The sequence below is a fragment of the Oncorhynchus tshawytscha genome, linkage group LG01, assembly GCF_018296145.1.
Source record: "Oncorhynchus tshawytscha isolate Ot180627B linkage group LG01, Otsh_v2.0, whole genome shotgun sequence".
Lineage (NCBI taxonomy): Eukaryota > Metazoa > Chordata > Actinopteri > Salmoniformes > Salmonidae > Oncorhynchus > Oncorhynchus tshawytscha.
Window position 1 is genome coordinate 69,167,402 of NC_056429.1, and position 23,713 is coordinate 69,191,114.

General features: G+C 42.5%; 1 protein-coding gene across 1 annotated transcript; it reads left to right on the forward strand.

The window, feature by feature from the left end:
• Nucleotides 1-1,521: 1,521 nt before the first annotated feature.
• LOC112252267 (sulfotransferase 6B1-like) lies at nt 1,522-22,111 on the forward strand. The gene is made up of 7 exons (XM_024423400.2): nt 1,522-1,950; nt 11,488-11,600; nt 12,592-12,681; nt 17,893-18,019; nt 18,169-18,263; nt 18,362-18,518; nt 21,266-22,111. The coding sequence occupies exons 1-7, from the start codon at nt 1,770-1,772 to the stop codon at nt 21,391-21,393; spliced, it is 891 nt and encodes a 296-aa protein (XP_024279168.1). The 5' UTR covers nt 1,522-1,769; the 3' UTR covers nt 21,394-22,111.
• The last annotated feature ends 1,602 nt before the right edge of the window (nt 22,112-23,713 follow it).

Consider the following 23,713-nt stretch of genomic DNA (forward strand, 5'->3'; position numbering starts at 1 on the left):
CAGTGGGAGACAATTTTGAGTGATCCATGAACATGCCAGTGATGGTTCAGTTTGGTTCTACTGTTACTCTGTATTTCACTCTGTATCTCGGCACCTCATACAGTCAGTCGGTTTACATGATTTCTCCCCAGGTTATCACAGTGTTATGTGCTTGCTACAACACTGCAGAGATTCACATCTGCACTCACTGAATTCACTTGGTCATCCAGCCGTTGTAAGTTCTGTAGTCACTTGGAGAGACTGGAGGCCTGCTAGAGCTTCTTATGTTTAGCACAGGGCACATCTCCTGACTGGCTGCTTGGAAAGGAGGACCTCGTCTTTTGAAACACAGTCACCGCTTTCTCTCCAATAGGCTTTGACATGTGCCAAGGTGAGTTAGAGTCTTGGTGCTGTGCAGCTTTGGGTGATAAAACACCCTTGAGTCGTTCCATTATAGTGCTCTGTGTGGGTGGGTGGTATACAGTATGTAACCTGTCTAAGTCATCCAGACAAAGAGTATCGTTCCTGTCGATGGTACATCAGCAGGGTCAGAATAACCACAGTCATAACATATCACATCATGTCAAAATCTCATCCAATGCACACTTTCACCACTAATAAACTAGGCCTGTTTTGGGCTTTTATGGGCTGATCGGGTGTCATCATTTTCCCTATATGGATGTCTCAGTAAAGAATAGTCCAACAACAACAACCTAAAAGGGATACTTAATGATGTATGCATACGGAGATTACAGCATGATACTCTTCGCAGTGAAACCGAGAAAATTATCTAACTAAAACCTCCCATTTTATTAATTTACGCCTGTTAATATTTTCCTATCTCAATGTTCACCGACCTCTGACGTTGTCTGTTGCCGGCACTGTTGAATGGGCCTCATTTTCAAAGCATTATTCAGAGATGATTCATTTCCAGTAAGAGTATGGAAAATGTGAAGCGTAACCACATGCCATGCTTTATGTCCCGCTGAGTGTGTTTGAGTTGGTGGCACCATGCCAAGAGGGAGGCCAGAGAGGAAGCTTATTTGCTTATCTCTATAGCCATGAATACAGAAACGGTTAATCAAGTGACAGTAAAAAATGTGAATGAGGCAACAGTTTTTACTTTTGCCTTTGAGTGGATGAAGCTATAGGGGCCACTAGATTCTAAGGGAAATACATACACATAGGTATTGTTTATAAAAACACTTGTGGCAGGACATTTCAACATCAAGGATATTTCAAACGCTCCCTATTTACATAATGGCAAAATGTGTAGCAAGGGATTCACAGCATTCTCTCAAAGTGATTCATTTACAGTATGTTCACTGTCAGATAGCACAGTGTTGTTTAGACGCTTAAGGGGGAAAAATGTAATAGAAATAGTTTACTTTCATGCAACATTGGCCAGATATTGGCCAGCTGTCTTTGGATACCCTACCCAAACAGTTCCTTCCATTCAATGACCTACTGTAGTCTTAGCTCTAGCAGTCCCTCCCATCTGGTTAGTATTGCACAGGCATCTCCCCATCAATCACACAGGACACCAGATCTTCCATTCTCCCCTACAGAAACCAGGAAACCCCTGCTTCTCACGCAAGCTCTATCTTTGAAGGACGTGCCTTCTTCTCTTCCTACTATACTCTCTCTCTCACACACACACACATTCACACACCCACACACATACACAGAGCGGAGCTCGTGGCCGTCCAGCTGCACAAATATACTGGATGCCTGTTAGCGGTGGAAACTGAATTTTCTTTACCTTGAGATTTTCTGCAGTATTCTCCAAAATGAGTAGCTCTTTCTCAGCCAAAATGGAACTGGCTAAAGATATGAAGGAGGAGGATAAGTTGTACAGATATAATGGAGTGCTGTACCCTGTCATCATGAGTCCAGTGGAGAACCTGAAGGCTATGGAGAGGCTGGAAGCAAGAGCAGATGATGTAATGTTAGTTGCATATCCCAAATGTGGTAAGTCAAAAATATTTGAATGTGGAAATACTGTTAAACATTTAGATGGTCATCCTTGGGCAATGGGCATCTTGATTAAGCATTTACATTTTCTAATAGTCATTCACTATATAGCCATGTTATTTTTACTCGTTATTCACAGTGTCACTATTTACATTTTTATTTTGTATCTTATCTTTTAATCTTTACCTCTGCATTGTTGGAAAAAGACCCGTAAGTAACATTTCACTGTTAGTCTACACCTGTTGTCTACGAAACATGTGACAGATACAATATGATTTGATTTCTGATTTGATTTTACTATTGTATCAAGTTTAATCAGTAAAATAAGGAGTGCTCCTCTTGGTCTTCAGTTGTCTACTCTATGGCCTTACCTACATAAGGTTCAAAGTTCAAGTTCATTATACAATTGAGGCAATTCATCTTACTTATAGTGTTGTCTTACTCATAGCTCATAGTGTATGCCATTTTATTGCAGCGTGTATTCAAAGTTATACAAAAGGTTTTTGATTTGCTGAGTGGATTTGGGGTATTCTCTTACAAAAGTGACCTATAATTCAATTTCACAATGGATGGGCCTCTGAGCATTTGGACTTGCTGAATATGATCTGTGTGCTTTGGGGTAGGGCCTCACGACAGGCAAAATTGGTTGCAATAAAGTCTGTTTCTGGTTTTAACCTTGTTATTACACCCAAATTTGCAGCCAGTTTTGCTCGCTTTGTCAGTTCTTTCCTCTGCACACTATAGAGCGATGTAAGATAAGCAATCAGTGTTGATGAATGTTGAATTTAACACAGGCCACTCTACATACTGCAGACATAGAGGCCCCCTTGTAACAACGGTTCATGTAATAAACTTTTAATATTTATAATGTAATAAAACCGGTTAATGTAATACCATGTAACAACTTTTTGGATTAATAGCCAAAGTATGTGCAACCAATCAATTATAGCGTACTAAAATAAAAAATGGTATGTATCATTTCCCTTATTTGAATGCACATACCACTCTCCACCTCTTGAAAATACACACACAAACCAATGTGCACACTTACACACACACGCACAAGCACACATTGAAATGTACACACATGCAGTCATAGACACATACACACACACTGACACACAGACAGATACACAGACACACACACACAGAAACACAGGTAACACTTTATATGAATGAGGTATACTTAACATCTTTATGACACCAGTTATAACACCTTTATGAGTGTTGCAATATCATTCATAACAACCGTTATTACACATTTATTCAACATCATTCGTAAGGAATTTTCAAAAATAAAACTTCCTTTGAATAGTTCTTTATTTATTATTACAAAGGAAGTTTGTATTTTTGCTACCACGGTACCCAACCCCCTGACACACGATTTATGCAACAGTCTGGGAGCACCGGGTAAGCCTCAGGGCCCAGTCTTAAAAATATTTATTCTGGATAATAATTATCCGGATGGTGTAATCCCCTTTTTTAATCCGAGTTTTTAAAAAAAGGATCGGAATAGGATGATCCAGATGCCACAATATCAAGACAGAATCCAGATTTTCTTTGAATACACCTACACCTTGCCATCTACTGAGATGGTCATGTTCCCACTTCTACACGGTCATAGAGAAACAGATGAATTAACTACATGAATAAAGGTTACTAATAACAAGTGAAAGAAGAGTCTGACTAGAAACTTCATATGGAGAAAAGGAGTGCTGTATTCTCTGTTGTAAACGCACGACTTCATTATAGGACAAATATATGCACTTATTTGACAGTACTCAATATAACAACTAACCACATATATACAATGCCTTTAGAAAGAATTCATACCCTGTGACTTATTCCACATTTTGTTGTGTTACAGCCTGAATTCAAAATGGATTAAATATGATTTTATTATCCACACAATACCCCATAATGACAAAGTGAAAACATGTTTTGAGAAATCTTTTGACATATATATAGAAAATTAAAAACAGAAATATCTTATTTACAGTGGCTTGCAAAAGTATTCACGCCCCTTGGCATTTTTCCTATTTTGTTGCCTTACAACCTGGAATTAATAGGGATTTTTGCCTACCACTTTGAAATGCAAAATATTTTTTATTGTGAAACACTCAAGAAATAAGACAAAATAACAGAAAACTTGAGCGTGCATAAATACCCCCCCCAAAAAAAAAACCGTCAATATTCTGTAGAGCCACCTTTTGCAGCAATTACAGCTGCAAGTCTCTTGGGGTATGTCTCTATAAGCTTGGCACATCTAGCCACTGGGATATTTGCTCATTCTTCAAGGCAAAACTGCTCCAGCTCCTTCAAGCTGGATGGGTTCTGCTGGTGTACAGCAATCTTTAAGTCATACCACAGATTCTCAATTGGACTGAGGTCTGGGCTTTGACAAGGCCATTCCAAGACATTTAAATGTTTCCCCTTAAACCACACAAGTGTTGCTTTAGCAGTATGCTTATGGTCATTGTCTTGCTGGAAGGTGAACCTCTGTCCCAGTCTCAAATCTCTGGAAGACTGAAACAGGTTTCCCTCAAGAATTCCCCTGTATTTAGCGCCATCCATCATTCCTTAAAATCTGACAGGTTTCCCAGTCCCTGCCGATGAAATACATCCCCACAGTGTCACACCCTGACCATAGTTTGCTTTGTATGTTCTATGTTTTGTTTGGTCAGGGTATGATCTGAGTGGGCATTCTATGTTGGATGTCTTGTTTGTCTGTTTCTGTGTTTGGGCCTGATATGGTTCTCAATCAGAGGCAGGTGTTAGTCATTGTCTCTGATTGGGAACCATATTTAGGTAGCCTGTTTGGTGTTGGGTTTTGTGGGTGATTGTCTCCTGTGTCAGTGTTTGTTTCACACGGGACTGTTTCGGGTTTACACATTTGTTGTTTTGTAGTTTATTCATGTATAGTTTTCTTATTAAAAACAAACATTTCAACCACGCTGCATTTTGGTCCTCCTCTCCTTCGACGGAAGAATCCCGTGACAGAATCACCCACCAAAACCCAACACCAAACAGGCTACCTAAATATGGTTCCCAATCAGAGACAATGACTAACACCTGCCTCTGATTGAGAACCATATCAGGCCCAAACACAGAAACAGACAAACAAGACATCCAACATAGAATGCCCACTCAGATCACACCCTGACCAAACAAAACATAGAACATACAAAGCAAACTATGGTCAGGGTGTGACACACAGCATGATGCTGCCACCACCATGCTTCACTGTGGATGGTGTTCTCGTGGAGGTGAGAGGTGTTGGGTTTGCACCAGACATAGAGTTTTACTTGATGGACAAAAAGCTCAATTTTAGACTCATCTGACCAGAGCACCTTCTTCCATATGTTTGTGGAGTCTCCCACATGCCTTTTGGCGAACAACATTTTTTTCTTTAAGCAATGGCTTTTTTCTGGAAACTCTTCCGTAAAGCCCAACTCTGTGGAGTGTGCGGCTTAAAGTGGTCCTATGGACAGATACTCCATTCTCCGCTGTGGAGCTTTGCAGCTCCTTCAGGGTCAACTTCAGTCTCTTTGTTGCCTCTCTGATTAATGCCCTCCTTGCCTGGTCCGTGAGTTTTGGTGGGCGGCCCTCTCTTGGTAGGTTTGTTGTGGTGCAATATTCTTTCCATTTTTTTAATATTGAATTTAATGGTGCTCCGTAGGATGTTCAGAGTTTCAAATATTTTTTTAGAAACCAACCCTGATCTGTACTTCTCCAGAACTTTGTCCCTGACCTGTTTGGAGAGCTCCTTGGTCTTCATGCGCTTGCTTGGTGGTGCCCCTTGTTCAGTGGTGTTGCAGACTCTGGGACCTTTCAGAACAGGTGTATACATATACTGTCATCATGTGACAAATCATGTGACACTTAAATTGTACACAGGCGGACTTTATTTAACTAATTATGTGACTTCTGAAGGTAATTGGTTGCACCAGATCATATTTAGGGGCTTCATAGCAAAGGGGGTGAATACATATGCACGCACCACTTTTTCATAATTACATTTCTTTTCATTTCACTTCAACAATTTGGACTATTTTGTGTATGTCCATTAAATGAAATCCCCCCAAAAATCTATTTAAATTACATGTTGTAATGCAACAAAATAGGAACAACACCAATGGGGATGAATACCTTTGCACGGCACTAAGTATATCACACACTTTTGCTATGAAACTCCAAATTGAGCTCAGGTGCATCCAATTTCCTTTGATCATCCTTGAGATGTTGCCACAACTTTATTGGAGTCTACGTGTGGCCAATCCAATTGTTTGGACATGATTCAGAAAGAAACATACCTATCTATATAAGGCCCCACAGTTGACAGTGCATGTAAGAGCAGAAACTATACCACGAAGTCCAAGGAACTGTCCATAGATCTCTGAGATATAATTATTTCTCAGAGATCTAAGGACAGTTCCTTGAACTTCATTGTATAGTTTCTGCTCTGGCGTGGTGGAGCACAGAGCAATAACAAAACAAAAATTGTCACTTCCCAATACTTTTGGATCCTTGAGGGAAAGGTATAAAACAATTTCTAGAGCGATGAAAGTTTCCAAGAGCACAGTTGTCTCCATCATTGGAATATGGAAAAAATATGGAACTACCTAGACACTGCCTAGAGTTGGCCGTCTGACCAAGCTGAGCAACTGGGCAAGAAGGACCTTAGTCAGGCACCGGGAGGTGACCAAGAACCCAATGACCACTCTGACAGAACTACAGAGTTCCTTGGCTGAGATGGGAGAACCTGCCAGAAGGACAACAGTGTCTAGAGCACTTCACCAACCTGGGCTTTATGGGAGAGTGGCCAGACCGAAGCCACCCCTGAGAAAAAGGCACATGACAGCACGCTTGGTGTTTGAAAAAAGTCAAGTGAAAAACTCTGAGATCATAAGGCAAAAGATGATGTGGTCTGATGAGACAAATTGAACTCTTTGGCCTGAATGCAAAGCACTATGTCTGGAGAAAACCCGGCACAGCTCATCACCTGTCTAACACCATCCCTACCGTGAAGCATGGTGGTGGTAGCACCATGCAATGGGGATGCTTTTCAGCAGCAGAGACTGGGAGATGAGTAAGGATAGAGGGAACAATTAATAGAGTCAAATATAGGCAGATCCTTGATGAAAACCTGCTGCAGAGGGCAAACAACCTTAGACTGGGGCAAAGATTTACATTCCAACAGAACAATAACCCCAAGCATACAGCCAAAGCAACACTGGAATGGCTTCAGAATACGAATGTGAAAGTCCTTGAGAGGCACAGGCAAAGCCCACACTTGAATCACGCTACTCCCAATCTAACGTGGGATATTTACACAAATATCTATTCCTGTACAATACGCCACCTTTTTATACACAAGGTGAGGTCCTTGGGACTAAACTAAGCACAGGTTCTTTGCATCAAGGACAGACAAATGAAGCGATTCAACAATTTATTTTAGTTTCAGCGCCACAAGAATAGCACAATCTCCATAGGCTTACATCATTTCCATGCAACATCTTAGGGTCTAAGAGCTCCACACATCTGTCCTTCAAGACAAACTTCAGTTGTTAGCAGCAATATCAGATTTCTCTCACAGACAAACAAACATTACTATAATTACGTATCTCACAAAACTAATGTTCAATCAAACGTTGGTGTTGCAATATTCATGGAGGGCGTGCACAGGGAGAAGGTCTACAGTACCAGTCAAAAGTTTGGACACACCTCCTCATTCTGTCACACCCTGATCTGTTTCACCTGCCTTTGTGCTTGCCTCCACCCTCCTCCAGGTGTCGCCCATCTTCCCCATTATCCCCAGTGTATTTATTCCTCTGTTCTCTGTTTGTCTGTTGCCAGTTTGTTTTGTCTGTCAAGCCTACCAGCGGTTTTGCCCTTGCTCCTGTCTTTTTCTATAGTTCCTGTTTTCTAGTTTTCACGGTTTGACCATTCTGCCTGCCCTGAGCCTGCCTGCAGTTCTGTACCTTGTCCCACCGCCCTGGATTATTGACCTCTGCCTGCCCCTGAGATCGCCTGCCGTTCTGTACCTTTTGACTCTGATCTGGAGTACTGACCTCTGTCTGCCCTTGACTTGTCGTTTTGCCTGCCCCTGTTCTAGTAATACACTTTTGTTACTTTGACACTGTCTGCATCTGGGTCCTCCCTAAAATGTCATACATTCAAGGGTCTTTCTTATTTGAACTATTTTCTAAATTGTAGAATAATAGTGAAGACATCAAAACTATGAAATAACACATGGAATCGTGTAGTAACCAAAAAAGTGTTAAGCATGATCATTATACAGGTGCACATTATGCTGGATGCAATAAAAGGTCACTCTAAAATATGCCATTTTGTCACACAACACAATGCCAAATATGTATCACATTTTGAGGGAGCGTGCAATTGGCATGCTGACTGCAGGAATGTACACCAGGGTTGTTGCCAGAGAATTTAATGTTAATTTCTCTACCATAATCTGCCTCCAATGTTGTTCTAGAGAATTTAACGGTATGTATAATCGGCCTCACAACCGCCGACCACATGTAACCATGCCAGCCCAGGACCTCCACATCTGACTTCTTCACCTGTGGGATCGTTTCGGTGGACACTTTTGTGGGGGGGAAAACTAATTCTGATTGTCTGGCCCTTTCTCCCAAGTGGGTGGGCCTATGCCCTCCCATGCCCACCCATGGCTGCACCCCTGCCCAGTCATGTGAAATCCATGGATCAGGGCCTAATGAATTTATTTCTGTTGACTGATTTTACTGAAACTCAGTAAAATTATTGAAATTGTTGCATGTTGAGTTCATGCAGTATTTTTGTTCAGTATATATTCATTGGGTTCATATGCCTGCTCAAGTCCAGGCATATGTATTATATGTATTATATATCTTTAATTTAACCGTAACACACATACTGGTATATACCCACATATACAGACTCAATGTGTATTACAAACACACAAATGCACATTGCACACACACTCACAGGTACACGTAGTGACGTGACAAAATAACACACACACTAGTGGTGCGTGGGTCAGCTGTTTGTTCAACAGCCCGCAATTGCTAATAACTCATACGCAACTGATGAAGTGAAAATCTTAAGTCCGCACCTGACCCTAACCCTGTAGGCTACAGTCAGAGATGGCGGCATTATTTTTTGACAGGGGATGCAAAAAGAAAAATGGACTACATTTGACATGTTTCTGCTCATAATTTCCAACATTTCGGTAGGCTATTTGTTAGTCAACTTGTATATAAGACATATACACGCAGCTTCTCTTCTGTTATCGGGGCGGCAGCGTGGCCTAGTGGTTAGAGCGTTGGACTAGCAACCGAAAGGTTGCAAGTCCCCGAGCTGACAAGGTACAAAATCTGTCGTTCTGCCCCTGAACAGGCAGTTAACCCACTGTTTCTAGGCTGTCATTGAAAATAAGAATTTGTTCTTAACTGACTTGCCTAGTAAAATAAAATAAATATTAAATGTTGCCCTAGACTAAATAAAGAATGTCATAAATTATAGAATGAATACTTCAGTCTAGTTGACATTGGTAAAGTTTTCTCTGTCATGTCTGCTTCTTGCGCGGAGCAAAGACGTTTAGGGACCTGGGAGAAAATGGAATGACAAAACAAATGATGGGAAAGATTTTCTGTGCAAAATTAAAAATGTACATCAATTTGACTGGTTGTAAGGAAATAGAAAGCTGTGAAAGAGACCCAACATGTTTCTGATAAGATTTCAGCTTGGCTTGGATGCATATTTTATGTGGTAGAAGAGACCTTCCTTCCCGAACTTTATCTCCAAATCATCTTTTAAAAAAGCACCTTTATAATAAAGCGCTTGCAGGCTAACAATAGTATACGATTCCTAATGTGACGAGTAGCCTAATCATAGGACAATATTCGGTTACAGCATTCACTACCGCCTAAGTTAATTTACCTCATGACTGTTTGCAAAACAAAATAAACCGTTGTGAACAGACCGTACATGTCTTTGTAGTGCATTATTACAATGGGTCTGTGTGTGAGAGAGAGAGAGAAAATTAGATGGGTTTTGTGCCTAAATTAGTAAAAACAAGATTGTTACAATTCAAACTGAGCACAAATGGACACCTGTGCAATTCATCCTCCTTTTTTAAAATGTTGTTCCCATTTTAGCCAAGTTTAGAATTGTAAACTTATAGAAAATATAAGTGGAAAACTATTGTGAGCATGCTCCAGATCACTTAATATCCACCACAAGGGGGAGAGGAAAGAAGAGGGAGCAAAAGATGAGAGAGGAACAGAGAGGGAGAGAGAGACCCGACTCAACTCAAACTGAACTGTCTGTTGTACAGAAGAGCATGTTTCCGACTCCAAACCCCCACAACTGAATAGATAAGATCATGAACGCACCACTTACAAAACAGAGCTGAGAGCTTTCCATGCAGAGATGTTATATTATTTAACCTTTATTTAACTAGGCAAGTGAGTTAAGAACAAATTCTTATTTACAATGACCATAACCTGGACGACGCTGGGCCAATTGTGTGCTGCCCTATGGGACTCCCAATCATGGCCAGTTATGATACATCCTGGAATCAAACCAGGGTCTTTAGTGATGCCTCTAGCACTGAGATGCAGCGCCTTAGATTGCTGCACCACTCGGGAGCACCCCTAAGAATGAGGTCCCTATATAAATATCCCATGTTTTTTGTCTCTCCCTTACCCCAATCCTAGTATAATTTATAGCAATAGTGCAAAGGAAAAATAGTTTTGTCGTTTTCATTGCAACAACACAAATTGTTACACCTCTTCTGCAGGGAGTGGTGCCATTTCACAATTTCACCACAGGGGGTGCTACACCAAGCACCACTACCTCCTGTGGCTCTGCCTGCCTTATACATTGTTAATTTGGTGTAAAAAAAAAGGTATATCTTTTAGTTTGGTCCTTTTGAAATCTTCAGTACACAGTTCAAAGCATACATAGCCTACCATTCAAAGTATCTTGTAAGGACAATGCAAATTGTAAAGGACAATTTAGAAAGTGCAAAGAGCACTCTGAGTATATTTCAAACCCTGATTTTGAAGGTGTGTCCCACCCTTTACCTTGTCTCCCCTTTTAACCTTAAACGGCCTCATTGATGTTAACCCTGTTTCTTTTTAGCTGTATCTTTCACAGTCCATGAAACCATTTTATGGATATTACAAAGCACTAAGGGCTAGTTTTCCAGACCCAGAATAAGCCTAGTTCTGGACTAAAATGAACTTTTAATGGAGATTCTCAATTGAGAATGTTTTTTATACCAAGACAAGACTTCTGTCAAGACATCTGTCTTTGGGAAACTGCTCCTTAGCGGATTGCCACTCACGTGACAAATATTTGGGGATAATAACTTAATAACACTCTTGCCTAATTGTGAAACGTGGGGAAACATTTTTAAGAATATCAAAGGACACTAACCCTTTCTATTCCTGATCCCTCTGTGTAAATTGAAAAACCTTCTCTTATGCTCAAATGTTAATGGACCTGAATGCTCACTGTCTCTGGCAGGTTTTAATTGGATGGTGGCGGTGCTTCGTAAAATACTAGCAGCAGCAACTGGTGAGAAAGCAGAGTCCCAAACCCCTCCATTGATGGAGTTCTTTGGGCCAGAAATGCAGCAGGTGTGTTATACTGCTTGACTCCCCTGTAGTTTTAGCAACACTGCAGGTTTGTCTGCCTCAAATAAATCAAATATGTAAATAATGTAATGTGCTTTGTGTGTAATAATTGGAAATGCTGTGTATGTGTTGTGTGGGGTTGTATGTTTCACACATTCACACATTCCCTGTAGCATAAAGAGGTGCTGTGGTTATATTGGGAAGTTTTTAGCCCACTTTAGGTCCATAAAGGAGGTTTTCATGACACAATGTCAGGTCAGGACACTGTTCTCTATCCTACTTATGTCACAAACAGAGAGAATATCTATACAGTCAGGTGTAAAGGACGTCACGCTGCTTGCTTAGCAAGTACTGCTTCCTAATGATTCGGCTCATACAGAGGCTCCAACCCAGGACCTCTGCCTCGCAAACACATCTGATTGCACCCCTGAAGCATCTTACCCAGTCGCACCACCGAAAAGCTTTCTCTTCACCAGCGCAAGTGGAGACACTTCAGGCTGAGGAGTGAGTTTCACAGATCCCCCATCTGTTACACAGGCAAACAGTAATGTCATTTTACTGTTCTGTAACTAGTCACAAGAATTAGATGCATGTGTTGCAATCATGCTGTGATCCAGTAAGGCCCATTAGTGAATGTTAGTGAATTACAAACATGTCCTCATGAGCCCTTGTGTGTGGAAATGTTAGCATAGCTAGACCTTAAACTTCATCCAACAAGAGTGGTCTATCTACAGTATACACCCATGATTCTCACACCGAATGCAATTAACATGGAGGATATAGTGAGATGCTATATTATAACAGTGGTTTGTATGGCCAGCTGTGTCAGGATTGAAGAGTGTGTAACTGTTCTTACATTGGTTCCCTGTGATCCCCTATGCCTAAAACAACATAACATGCCTGTATGCACAGTGTCTGTTCAGCATATGACCGTAAGAGCAACAGCATACCATGGCTCATGTAGCGTTAAATGGATGCCTTGTCTAACTTGCAGGTTATTCACAAAGCCCCGTCCCCCAGATTTCTAGGGACACACATGCACCCAGATAACATTCCTGCATCCTTCACCACAAAGAAAACAAAGGTATGTACTTTCAACCAGGTATCTAAGTGTTGTTGTGATGGAACTCACGATTACCATGTTTATTTTTCCAGCAGTGTTTTTATGCTTTGGGCCCACAGAACTTCCTCTTTTGATATGAGTGATATGAAATTCTACCACGACTTCCTCCAAACAACAACTTGCAATTCCCTTGTTATGTAATTGTGAAAGCTTTTCCTGTGCAGTGTCAGAGCTAGTGTTTCTCTTCAGACAGAGTACCACACAGACATAGATACAGTGGGGCAAAAAAGTATATAGTCAGCCACCAATTGTGCAAGTTCTCCCACTAAAAAGATGAGAGAGGCCTGTAATTTTCATCATAGGTACACTTCAACTATGACGGACAAAATGAGAAAACAAAATCCAGAAAATCACATTGTAGGATTTTTAATGAATTTATTTGCAGATTATGGTGGAAAATAAGTATTTGGTCAATAAAAAACGTTTATCTCAATACTTTGTTATATACCCTTTGTTGGCAATGACAGAGGTCAAACGTTTTCTGTAAGTCTTCACAAGGTTTTCACACACTGTTGCTGGTATTTTGGCCCATTCCTCCATGCAGATCTCCTCTAGAGCAGTGATGTTTTGGGGCTGTTGCTGGGCAACGCAGACTTTCAACTCCCTCCAAAGATTTTCTATGGGGTTGAGATCTGGAGACTGGCTAGGCCACTCCAGGACCTTGAAATGCTTCTTACGAAGCCACTCCTTTGTTGCCCGGGCGGTGTGTTTGGGATCATTGTCATGCTGAAAGACCCAGCCACGTTTCATCTTCAATGCCCTTGCTGATGGAAGGAGGTTTTCACTCAAAATCCCACGATATATGGCCCCATTCATTCTTTCCTTTACACGGATCAGTCATCCTGGTCCCTTTGCAGAAAAACAGCCCCAAAGCATGATGTTTCCACCACCATGCTTCACAGTAGGTATGGTGTTCTTTGGATGCAACTCAGCATTCTTTGTCCTCCAAACACGATGAGTTGAGTTTTTACCAAAAAGTTCTATTTTGGTTTGATCTGACCATATGACATTCTCCCAATCTTCTTCTGGATCATCCAAATGCTCTCTAGCAAACTTCAGACGGGCCTGGACATGTACTGGCTTAAGCAGGGGGACACGTCTGGCACTGCAGGATTTGAGTCCCTGGCGGCGTAGTGTGTTACTGATGGTAGGCTTTGTTACTTTGGTCCCAGCTCTCTGCAGGTCATTCACTAGGTCCACACGTGTGGTTCTGGGATTTTTGCTCACCGTTCTTGTGATCATTTTGACCCCACGGGGTGAGATCTTGCGTGGAGCCCCAGATCGAGGGAGATTATCAGTGGTCTTGTATGTCTTCCATTTCCTAATAATTGCTCCCACAGTTGATTTGTTCAAACCAAGCTGCTTACCTTTTGCAGATTCAGTCTTCCCAGCCTGGTGCAGGTCTACAATTTTGTTTCTGGTGTCCTTTGACAGCTCTTTGGTCTTGGCCATAGTGGAGTTTGGAGTGTGGCTGTTTGAGGTTGTGGACAGGTGTCTTTTATACTGATAACAAGTTCAAACAGGTGCTATTAATACAGGAAACGAGTGGAGGACAGAGGAGCCTCTTAAAGAAGTAGTTACAGGTCTGTGAGAGCCAGAAATCTTGCTTGTTTGTAGGTGACCAAATACTTATTTTCCACCATAATTTGCAAATAAATTCATTAAAAATCCTACAATGTGATTTTCTGGATTTTTTCCTCATTTTGTCTGTCATAGTTGAAGTGTACCTATGATGAAAATTACAGGCCTCTCTCATCTTTTTAAGTGGGAGAACTTGCACAATTGGTGGCTGACTAAATACTTTCTAGCCCCACTGTATATACACTGCAAAGAACAAACTGTACAGAGAACATGGTAGACAGAGCAAAGCACAAAACATACACACACAGGACACTATTCAGCAGACAATCACACTCCACTCAAATCTTTTTTAAATATAACTGGTATGATATGTTACGAATTACAATCTGTTGTGGCTAATGTTAGATAAGTAGCTAGTTGGCTAACTAACTTTAGCTAGGCTAGGGGTAAGGGGTTTAGGTTAGGGTTAAGGTTAGGGTTAGAAGTTAGGTTAAAGAGTTAAGGTTGTGGTTAGGTGAAGGTGTAGCTAACATGCTAAGTAGTTGCAAAGTAGCTAAAAAGTAGTAACATGCCACCTTTGGATTTCTAAATGTTCGCGTTATATGCTCACCCATCCAACCACCTTCCTTTTGGTTTTTCCTTAAGTAATATTCTATAAAATAAAATACGCTCAGAACTTTTGTGAAACAGCACAGTTAAAAATATTTGGAAAATAGAAGGTGTTGCTTATTTTCCCTGGTGTATTTATCCCTGTGTTTCCTGTCTCTCTGTGCCAGTTCGTCTTGTTTGTCAAGTCAACCAGCGTTCTTGTTTCTCAGCTCCTGCTTTCCCAGTCTCTCTTTTCTCTCTCTCCTGGTTTTGACCCTTGCCTGTCCTGACTCTGAGCCCAACCTGCCTGACCACTCTGCCTGCCCCAGACCTCAAGCCTGCCTATTGCCTGGTACTGTTTGGACTCTGACCTGGTTTATGAACTCTCACCTGTACCCGACCTGCCTTTTGCCTACCCCTTTTGCCGTAATAAATATCGGAGCTCAACCATCTGCCTCCTGTGTCTGCATTTGAGTCTCGCCTTGTGCCCTTATAGTACGAACTGGCCATGACAGACCCAGCAGACTTGGACCAGCTCCATCATCTTGTCTCACTACAGGGAGCCACCATTGGGAGGCATGAGGAGCTACTTCAGCACCTTTTGGAAGGGCTTCGTTCCCTGATGGAACGCCACGACCAAGGGTTTAAGGCGATAATGGAGCAAATCCGTGAAGTAGCTCATAGGCACGCCACATCTGAGACCTCCCAACCACCCAGTAACCTTTCTACTAATTGTGGATTGGTTCAACCTACCCCGGCTCCCCGAGAACCCTGCTCACCTCCTCCGGAGCGTTATGCAGGTGATCCTGGTACCTGCTTGGTATTCCTTTTCCAGTGCTTCCTCATTTTCGAACCCCAACTCTCTTTGTTCCGATCAAAGTTGCATCAAGACCCCGGATGGAAATGTCCAAATGGATCCTGAAAAGGTGAAAGCGGTGGTAGATTGGCCTCAACCTACGGCCAGGGTGCAGTTACAACGTTTCTTGGGGTTCGCCAACTTCTACCGCCGTTTCATTCGGAGCTACAGCACCCTGGCGGCCCCCCTCTCTGCACTCACCTCTCCCAAAGTACCTTTCACATGGTCTCCAGATGTTGACAGAGCCATTGTGGACCTGAAGCATCGGTTCACCACAGCACCCATCCTCGTCCATCCGGACCTGTGTCGTCAATTTGTGGTAGAGGTTGATGCTTCTGATGTTGGAGTGGGTGCAGTCCTGTCCTAGCGATCTGCCCAGGACCAGCTCCATCCCTGTGCCCTCCTGTTCCATTGTCTCAATCCAGCAGAAAGGAACTACGAAGTAGGCAACCAAGAACTTCTGGCTGTCAGGATGGTGCTGTAAGAGTGTAGGCACTGGCTGGAAGGAGCAGAACAGCCTTTTTTTGTTTGGACCGGCCATAAATAATTTGAATATCTCCGTACAGCCAAGCGCCTTAACTCCAGGCAGGCCCGGTGGGCTTTGTTATTTACAAGATTGAACTTCACCCTTTCCTACCGCCCAGGGTCCAAAAATATGAGTCCTGACACCCTCTCCCGCCTATACAATTCCTCTGCCACACCCTCGGTCTAAGAAACCATTCTTCCTACCTCATATGCCTTGCGGCTTCAGTGGGTTGTGGTATTGAAACCCTGGTTCGCAAGGCCCAACGCTCCCAGCCTGAACCTGAAGGGGGCCTGGCTGACCAGTTGTTTGCCCCGAACTCAGTCCGGTCCCGGGTCCTGGAATGGGCTCATTCCTCCAGGCTGACCTGTCATCCAGGTTCTGGTCAAACCCTAGCCTTCCTCTGTCAACATTTTTGGTGGCCCACAATGGTTCCTGACGTCTCTGCCTTTGTTGCCACGTGCACTGTGTGTGCTCAGAACAAGACTCCACGGCAAGCTACTTCTGGCTTCCTTCAGCCACTACCTGTCCCTCATCCCTGGTCCCATATCTCTCTGGACTTTGTCACTGGGCTCCCTCCGTCTGATGGCAACACCGTCTTTCTGACGGTAGTGGATCGGTTCTCCATTTCATCCCTCTCCCCAAACTACCCTCGGCCAAGGAGACGGCTCAGCTCATGGTGCAGCACATCTTCCAGATCCATGGACTCCCAGAGGACATTGTCTCCGACCGCGGTCCTCAGTTCTCGTCTCAGCTCTGGAAGGCGTTCTGCACTTTCAATGGGTCGTCGGCCAGCCTATCCTCCGGATTCAATCCCCAATCCAACCGCCAGTCAATTTCTCGCATGTAATAGCCATCGTTTCTCAGAGCAAGAATAGACTGACGAGTTTCAGAAGAAAGGTCTTTGTTTCTGGCCATTTTGAGCCTGTAATCGAACCCACAAATGCTGATGCTCAAGATACTCAACTAGTCTAAAGAAGGCCCGTTGTATTGCTTTTTTAATCAGAACAACAGTTTCCAGCTGTGCTAACATAATTGCAAAAGTGTTTTCTAATGATCAATTCGCCTTTTAAAATTATAAACTTGGATTAGCTAACATAACGTGCCATTGGAACACAGGAGTGATGGTTTGCTGATAATGGGCCTCTGTACGCCTATATAGATATTCCATAAAAATCTGCCGTTTCCAGCTACAGTAGTCATTTACAACATTAACAATGTCTACACTGTATTTCTGATGAATTTGATGCTATTTTAATGGCCAAAAAATGTACTTTTCTTTCAAAAACAAGGACATTTCTAAGTGACCCCAAACTTTTGAACGGTAGTATATATATTTACAAAAAAATATTTTGGGGATTGGAAATTATGCAGACAATTACATTGATGGAAGCTACAATCTATCTGCAATATAAAAGCTGATCTACCCCTTAAAATGTTTTATATATACAGTATATATATAAAAATATATATATTAACCTTTGTGTTATGTAACCACACCAAACATAACATATCAACCATATTTGAGTGATGTTTGTTCACTACGTTGCGTCTAGTTTATGAGACCAGACTGCCTGGATCAGTTATTATTATTATGTTATGGTCTTCTGTTGATCAAAATCAGATGCTGGTGATATTCAGGAACCCGAAAGACACAGTGGTTTCCTTCTATCACTTCTCCAACAAAAACCCATTTCTACCCACTGCCGAGTCTTGGGACCGCTTCTTCTCAGAGTTTATGAGTGGAAAAGGTACCTAAAGTAAAGAGCCCTTATGAACATTGGGTTTATATTTTGGGGTTTGCTTTATCTAAAAATACAACTTGAGTCATTGGTATTACAGTAAGAGATGTATCTATACATTACAAATCCTCATTAGAATAGTTTGTGCCTATTCCTAGTTCCCTGGGGTTCATATTTCGACCATGTACTTGGCTGGGAGAGGAGAATGGATGACCCTAACGTGATAATAGTCACCTTTGAGGAGTTAAAACAGGTATCAAACATTCCTTGTGTTTTGGATACAGACCATATTTTTGATAGGTTTTGCTTTTTGTCATTTACATTCTTTATTGTTAATTGTGACCCACCCAGGACCTGAGTGAAGGTGTGCGAAGGGTCTCTGAGTTCTTTGGTTTCAGTCTCAGTGATCCTCAGATCCAGGCCATCTCAGAGGAGAGCACCTTCAACGCTATGAAGGAGAGCTCCAATGACTCACACGGCCAGATGGGCAACGTCTTGTTCAGGAAAGGTGTGTGTTTTTTGAGAGAGAAAGAGAGAGAGAGAGAGAGAGAGAGAGAGAGAGAGAGAGCTTTGTTCCAGAGTGACTGTGTTTGTTTAATCCCACCTACCTGATACAGAAAATGTGGCATTATGGTGAGACAAACATACACTTGATACGATGTCTGTCAACTTTAAATACAGACTCATGTCTCAGGTCTCATGTTCCTCCAAAAACAACCCTTGTCCTTTTCAGGGAGGGAAAGCTAATAACCTTTGGTAACCTCCTGTAAGTTGAATGCATGAATCAATTGCTGTCTGTCTGCCTAACAAACCATGACTCTTACCCCTAAATACAGTGCAGTATAGTCTGTCATTCATTGACTTGTGTTGTGTCACTCTGCTGAGGTATGATATAGGTAGCATAGGAGAACATCTCTCTCTCTCTTTTTCTACATGACCTGACACAACCTTAACATGCTGGGCGTGTCTTTTAACATTAGGCCGGTAGTTTAACAGCTTATAAGTGAAATTCGCGCATGTATAGCAGGCCAAGGGTCATATATGGCCCTCTACAGCATATGTGACATTGAGCTCACTGAAACTTATTAAGGGATACAAATACAGTTATTTTTTGTAACCAATTATAATATTATCCATTGTGTATTAGGATTAATTGAGATCGCAAATGTGTAAATATAAAAATATAAAACAATCCCACTTGCTAATCTAATTGACTGCCAGTTATATAATGCAATCATATGTCAGCTTTGTCCACTGGTCACAATGGATAATAGCAGCGCACACTCCATACACAATCCTAAAAGGCTGTTGCACACTTGTTTAGTTAGTTTCATACATGATTATCACACCACCAACAATAAACTTGATGGACTGGGATTTCTCGGTGACATTTGTGTTATTATACTGTATGTTTCATACTCGCCATGCACATTCACTACGGTATGCTGCATGTCTTACAGTGGGGCAAAAAAGTATTTAGTCAGCCACCAATTGTGCAAGTTCTCCCACTTAAAAAGATGAGAGAGGCCTGTAATTTTCATCATAGGTACACTTCAACTATGACAGACAAAATGAGGAAAAAACCCGGAAAATCACATTGTAGGATTTTTTATGAATTTATTTGCAAATTATGGTGGAAAATAAGTATTTGGTCACCTACAAACAAGCAAGATTTCTGGCTCTCACAGACCTGTAACTTCTTCTTTAAGAGGCTCCTCTGTCCTCCACTCGTTTCCTGTATTAATGGCACCTGTTTGAACTTGTTATCAGTATAAAAGACACCTGTCCACAACCTCAAACAGTCACACTCCAAACTCCACTATGGCCAAGACCAAAGAACTGTCAAAGGACACCAGAAACAAAATTGTAGACCTGCACCAGGCTGGGAAGACTGAATCTGCAATAGGTAAGCAGCTTGGTTTGAAGGAATCAACTGTGGGAGCAATTATTAGGAAATGGAAGACATACAAGACCACTGATACTCTCCCTCGATCTGGGGCTCCACGCAAGATCTCACCCCGTGGGGTCAAAATGATCACAAGAACGGTGAGCAAAAATCCCAGAACCACACGGGAGGACCTAGTGAATGACCTGCAGAAAGCTGGGACCAAAGTAACAAAGCCTACCATCAGTAACACACTACGCCGCCAGGGACTCAAATCCTGCAGTGCCAGACGTGTCCCCCTGCTTAAGTCAGTACATGTCCAGGCCCGTCTGAAGTTTGCTAGAGAGCATTTGGATGATCCAGAAGAAGATTGGGAGAATGTCATATGGTCAGATCAAACCAAAATATAACTTTTTGGTAAAAACTCAACTCGTTGTGTTTGGAGGACAAAGAATGCTGAGTTGCATCCAAAGAACACCATACCTACTGTGAAGCATGGGGGTGGAAACATCATGCTTTGGGGCTGTTTTTCTGCAAAGGGACCAGGACGACTGATCCGTGTAAAGGAAAGAATGAATGGGGCCATGTATCGTGAGATTTTGAGTGAAACCTCCTTCCATCAGCAAGGGCATTGAAGATGAAACGTGGCTGGGTCTTTCAGCATGACAATGATCCCAAACACACCGCCCGGGCAATGAAGGAGTGGCTTCGTAAGAAGCATTTCAAGGTCCTGGAGTGGCCTAGCCAGTCTCGAGATCTCAACCCCATAGAAAATCTTTGGAGGGAGTTGAAAGTCTGCGTTGCCCAGCAATAGCCCCAAAACATCATTGCTCTAGAGGAGATCTGCATGGAGGAATGGGCCAAAATACCAGCAACAGTGTGTGAAAACCTTGTGAAGACTTACAGAAAACGTTTGACCTCTGTCATTGCCAACAAAGGGTGTATAACAAAGTATTGAGATAAACTTTTGTTATTGACCAAGTACTTATTTTCCACCACAATTTGCAAATAAATTCATAAAAAATCCTATAATGTGATTTTCTTGATTTTTTTTTCTTATTTCGTCTGTCATAGTTGAAGTGTACCTATGATGAAAATTACAGGCCTCTCTCATCTTTTTAAGTGGGAGAACTTGCACAATTGGTGGCTGACTAAATACTTTTTTGCCCCACTGTAGGTGTGAGGTTGAGGTAATCTTATTATCAATCAAAGTTCTATTTTATAATATGTTGGTTACCTCACACTACCTAAAAGACTAGGTCAACTGTAATCTATGAATAACTGTAATCAAAAGATAACTTATGTCATGTACTTGCTCTACACATGTTTTAGTCTTGCTCATGTGTGTTTAATGGGTATTTCCTCCCCAGGTGAAGTAGGAGACTGGAAGAACCATTTCAGCCCAGCCCAAAGCCAGGAGATGGACACAGCATTTGAGAAGCACCTGGCAGGGACTAAGCTGGGGGCTAAACTGAAGTATGACCTGTACTGCAAGTAGATAGCAGACAGGATAATCACTGACTGAACTGAGACAGGATGCAAGGGAAACACTGACAGATTAGGAAAGTTCAACCCCAACAGGCAGGAGGGCTGGTATGCAGTAGCTAAACTGACATAGACAATGAGGAATTTGGTGGTGTGACACTTGTTACTCCACTTGACTGTCTTACACTGCAACCGTTCAAGGGCATTTTTGTGAAAGTGTGACATGATATAGAGTAGACATGATATACTTCATGTTGGATTCTTTATACACATCTTGTAATCCTTGTTTTTATACCACTGCACTTAAGTATGTTAATTCAAGTTGGTTCAATGATTGATATCAGCCTCCTTGTCTGTATTTTATGATATTAAGCATTCAGTTCAGAGTAGCGGAATTTTACTCCAGGATCATATGTGCCACACAGTGTAGTTCCATGAATTACATGCCACATGAGGTGAACTATAATGATCATGTTCATAGTCCTAGTAAGAATGCCTTTTGACGTTGGCACTGGCTTTTGTCGTAATGGCCATGCTTGCCAACAATGTGACAGGTTACACGCAATAAGACCATTGGATTGAAATGCATACAATATCCAATCTGACTATCAACTGTCGTACTTCCGGCGCCGACAGAGATGGCCGCCTCGCTTCGCGTTCCTAGGAAACTATGCAGTTTTTTGTTTTTTTACGTGTTATTTCTTACACTAGTACCCCAGGTCATCTTAGGTTTCTTTACATACAGCCGACAAGAACTACTGAATATAAGATCAGCGTCAACTCACCATCAGTACGACCAAGAATATGTTTTTCGCGACGCGGATCCTGTGTTCTGCCTTACAACCAGTGTAACCGAGCGGATCACATGCAGCGACCAAAAAAAAAAAACGACTCAGAAAAAGAGGGAAACGAAGCGGTCTTCTGGTCAGACTCCGGAGACGGGCACATCGTGCACCACTCCCTAGCATTCTTCTTGCCAATGTCCAGTCTCTTGACAACAAGGTTGATGAAATCCGAGCAAGGGTAGCATTCCAGAGGGACATCAGAGACTGTAACGTTCTCTGCTTCACGGAAACATGGCTCACTGGAGAGACGCTATCCGAAGCGGTGCAGCCAGCGGGTTTCTCCACGCATCGCCCGACAGAAACAAACATCTTTCTGGTAAGAAGAGGGGCGGGGGCGTATGTCTTATGGCCAACGTGACATGGTGTGATGAAAGAAACATACAGGAACTCAAATCCTTCTGTTCACCTGATTTAGAATTCCTCACAATCAAATGTAGACCGCATTATCTACCAAGAGAATTCTCTTCGATTATAATCACAGCCGTATATATCCCCCCCAAGCAGACACATCGATGGCTCTGAACGAACTTTATTTAACTCTCTGCAAACTGGAAACGATTTATCCGGAGGCTGCATTCATTGTAGCTGGGGATTTTAACAAGGCTAATCTGAAAACAAGACTCCCTAAATTTTATCAGCATATCGATTGCGCAACCAGGGGTGGAAAGACCCTGGATCATTGTTACTCTAACTTCCGCGACGCATATAAGGCCCTGCCCCGCCCCCTTTCGGAAAAGCTGACCACGACTCCATTTTGTTGATCCCTGCCTACAGACAGAAACTAAAACAAGAAGCTCCCACGCTGAGGTCTGTCCAACGCTGGTCCGACCAAGCTGACTCCACACTCCAAGACTGCTTCCATCACGTGGACTGGGAGATGTTTCGTATTGCGTCAGACAACAACATTGACGAATACGCTGATACGGTGTGCGAGTTCATTAGAACGTGCGTTGAAGATGTCGTTCCCATAGCAACGATTAAAACATTCCCTAACCAGAAACCGTGGATTGATGGCAGCATTCGTGTGAAACTGAAGGCACGAACCACTGCTTTTAATCAGGGCAAGGTGTCTGGTAACATGGCTGAATACAAACAGTGCAGCTATTCCCTCCGCAAGGCTATCAAACAAGCTAAGCGCCAGTACAGAGACAAAGTAGAATCTCAATTCAACGGCTCAGACACAAGAGGTATGTGGCAGGGTCTACAGTCAATCACGGACTACAGGAAGAAACCCAGCCCAGTCACGGACCAGGATGTCTTGCTCCCAGGCAGACTAAATAACTTTTTGCCCGCTTTGAGGACAATACAGTGCCACTGACACGGCCTGCAACGGAAACATGCGGTCTCTCCTTCACTGCAGCCGAAGTGAGTAAGACATTTAAACGTGTTAACCCTCGCAAGGCTGCAGGCCCAGACGGCATCCCCAGCCGCGCCCTCAGAGCATGCGCAGACCAGCTGGCCGGTGTGTTTACGGACATATTCAATCAA

Coding starts and splice junctions, on each gene's coding strand:
- LOC112252267 (XM_024423400.2), top strand. CDS start 1,770: ATGAGTAGCTCTTTCTCAGCCAAAATGGAACTGGCTAAAGATATGAAG. Junction 1,951..11,487: donor AGTTGCATATCCCAAATGTG/GTAAGTCAAAAA, acceptor TGTCTCTGGCAG/GTTTTAATTGGATGGTGGCG. Junction 18,020..18,168: donor AGAGTTTATGAGTGGAAAAG/GTACCTAAAGTA, acceptor GCCTATTCCTAG/TTCCCTGGGGTTCATATTTC.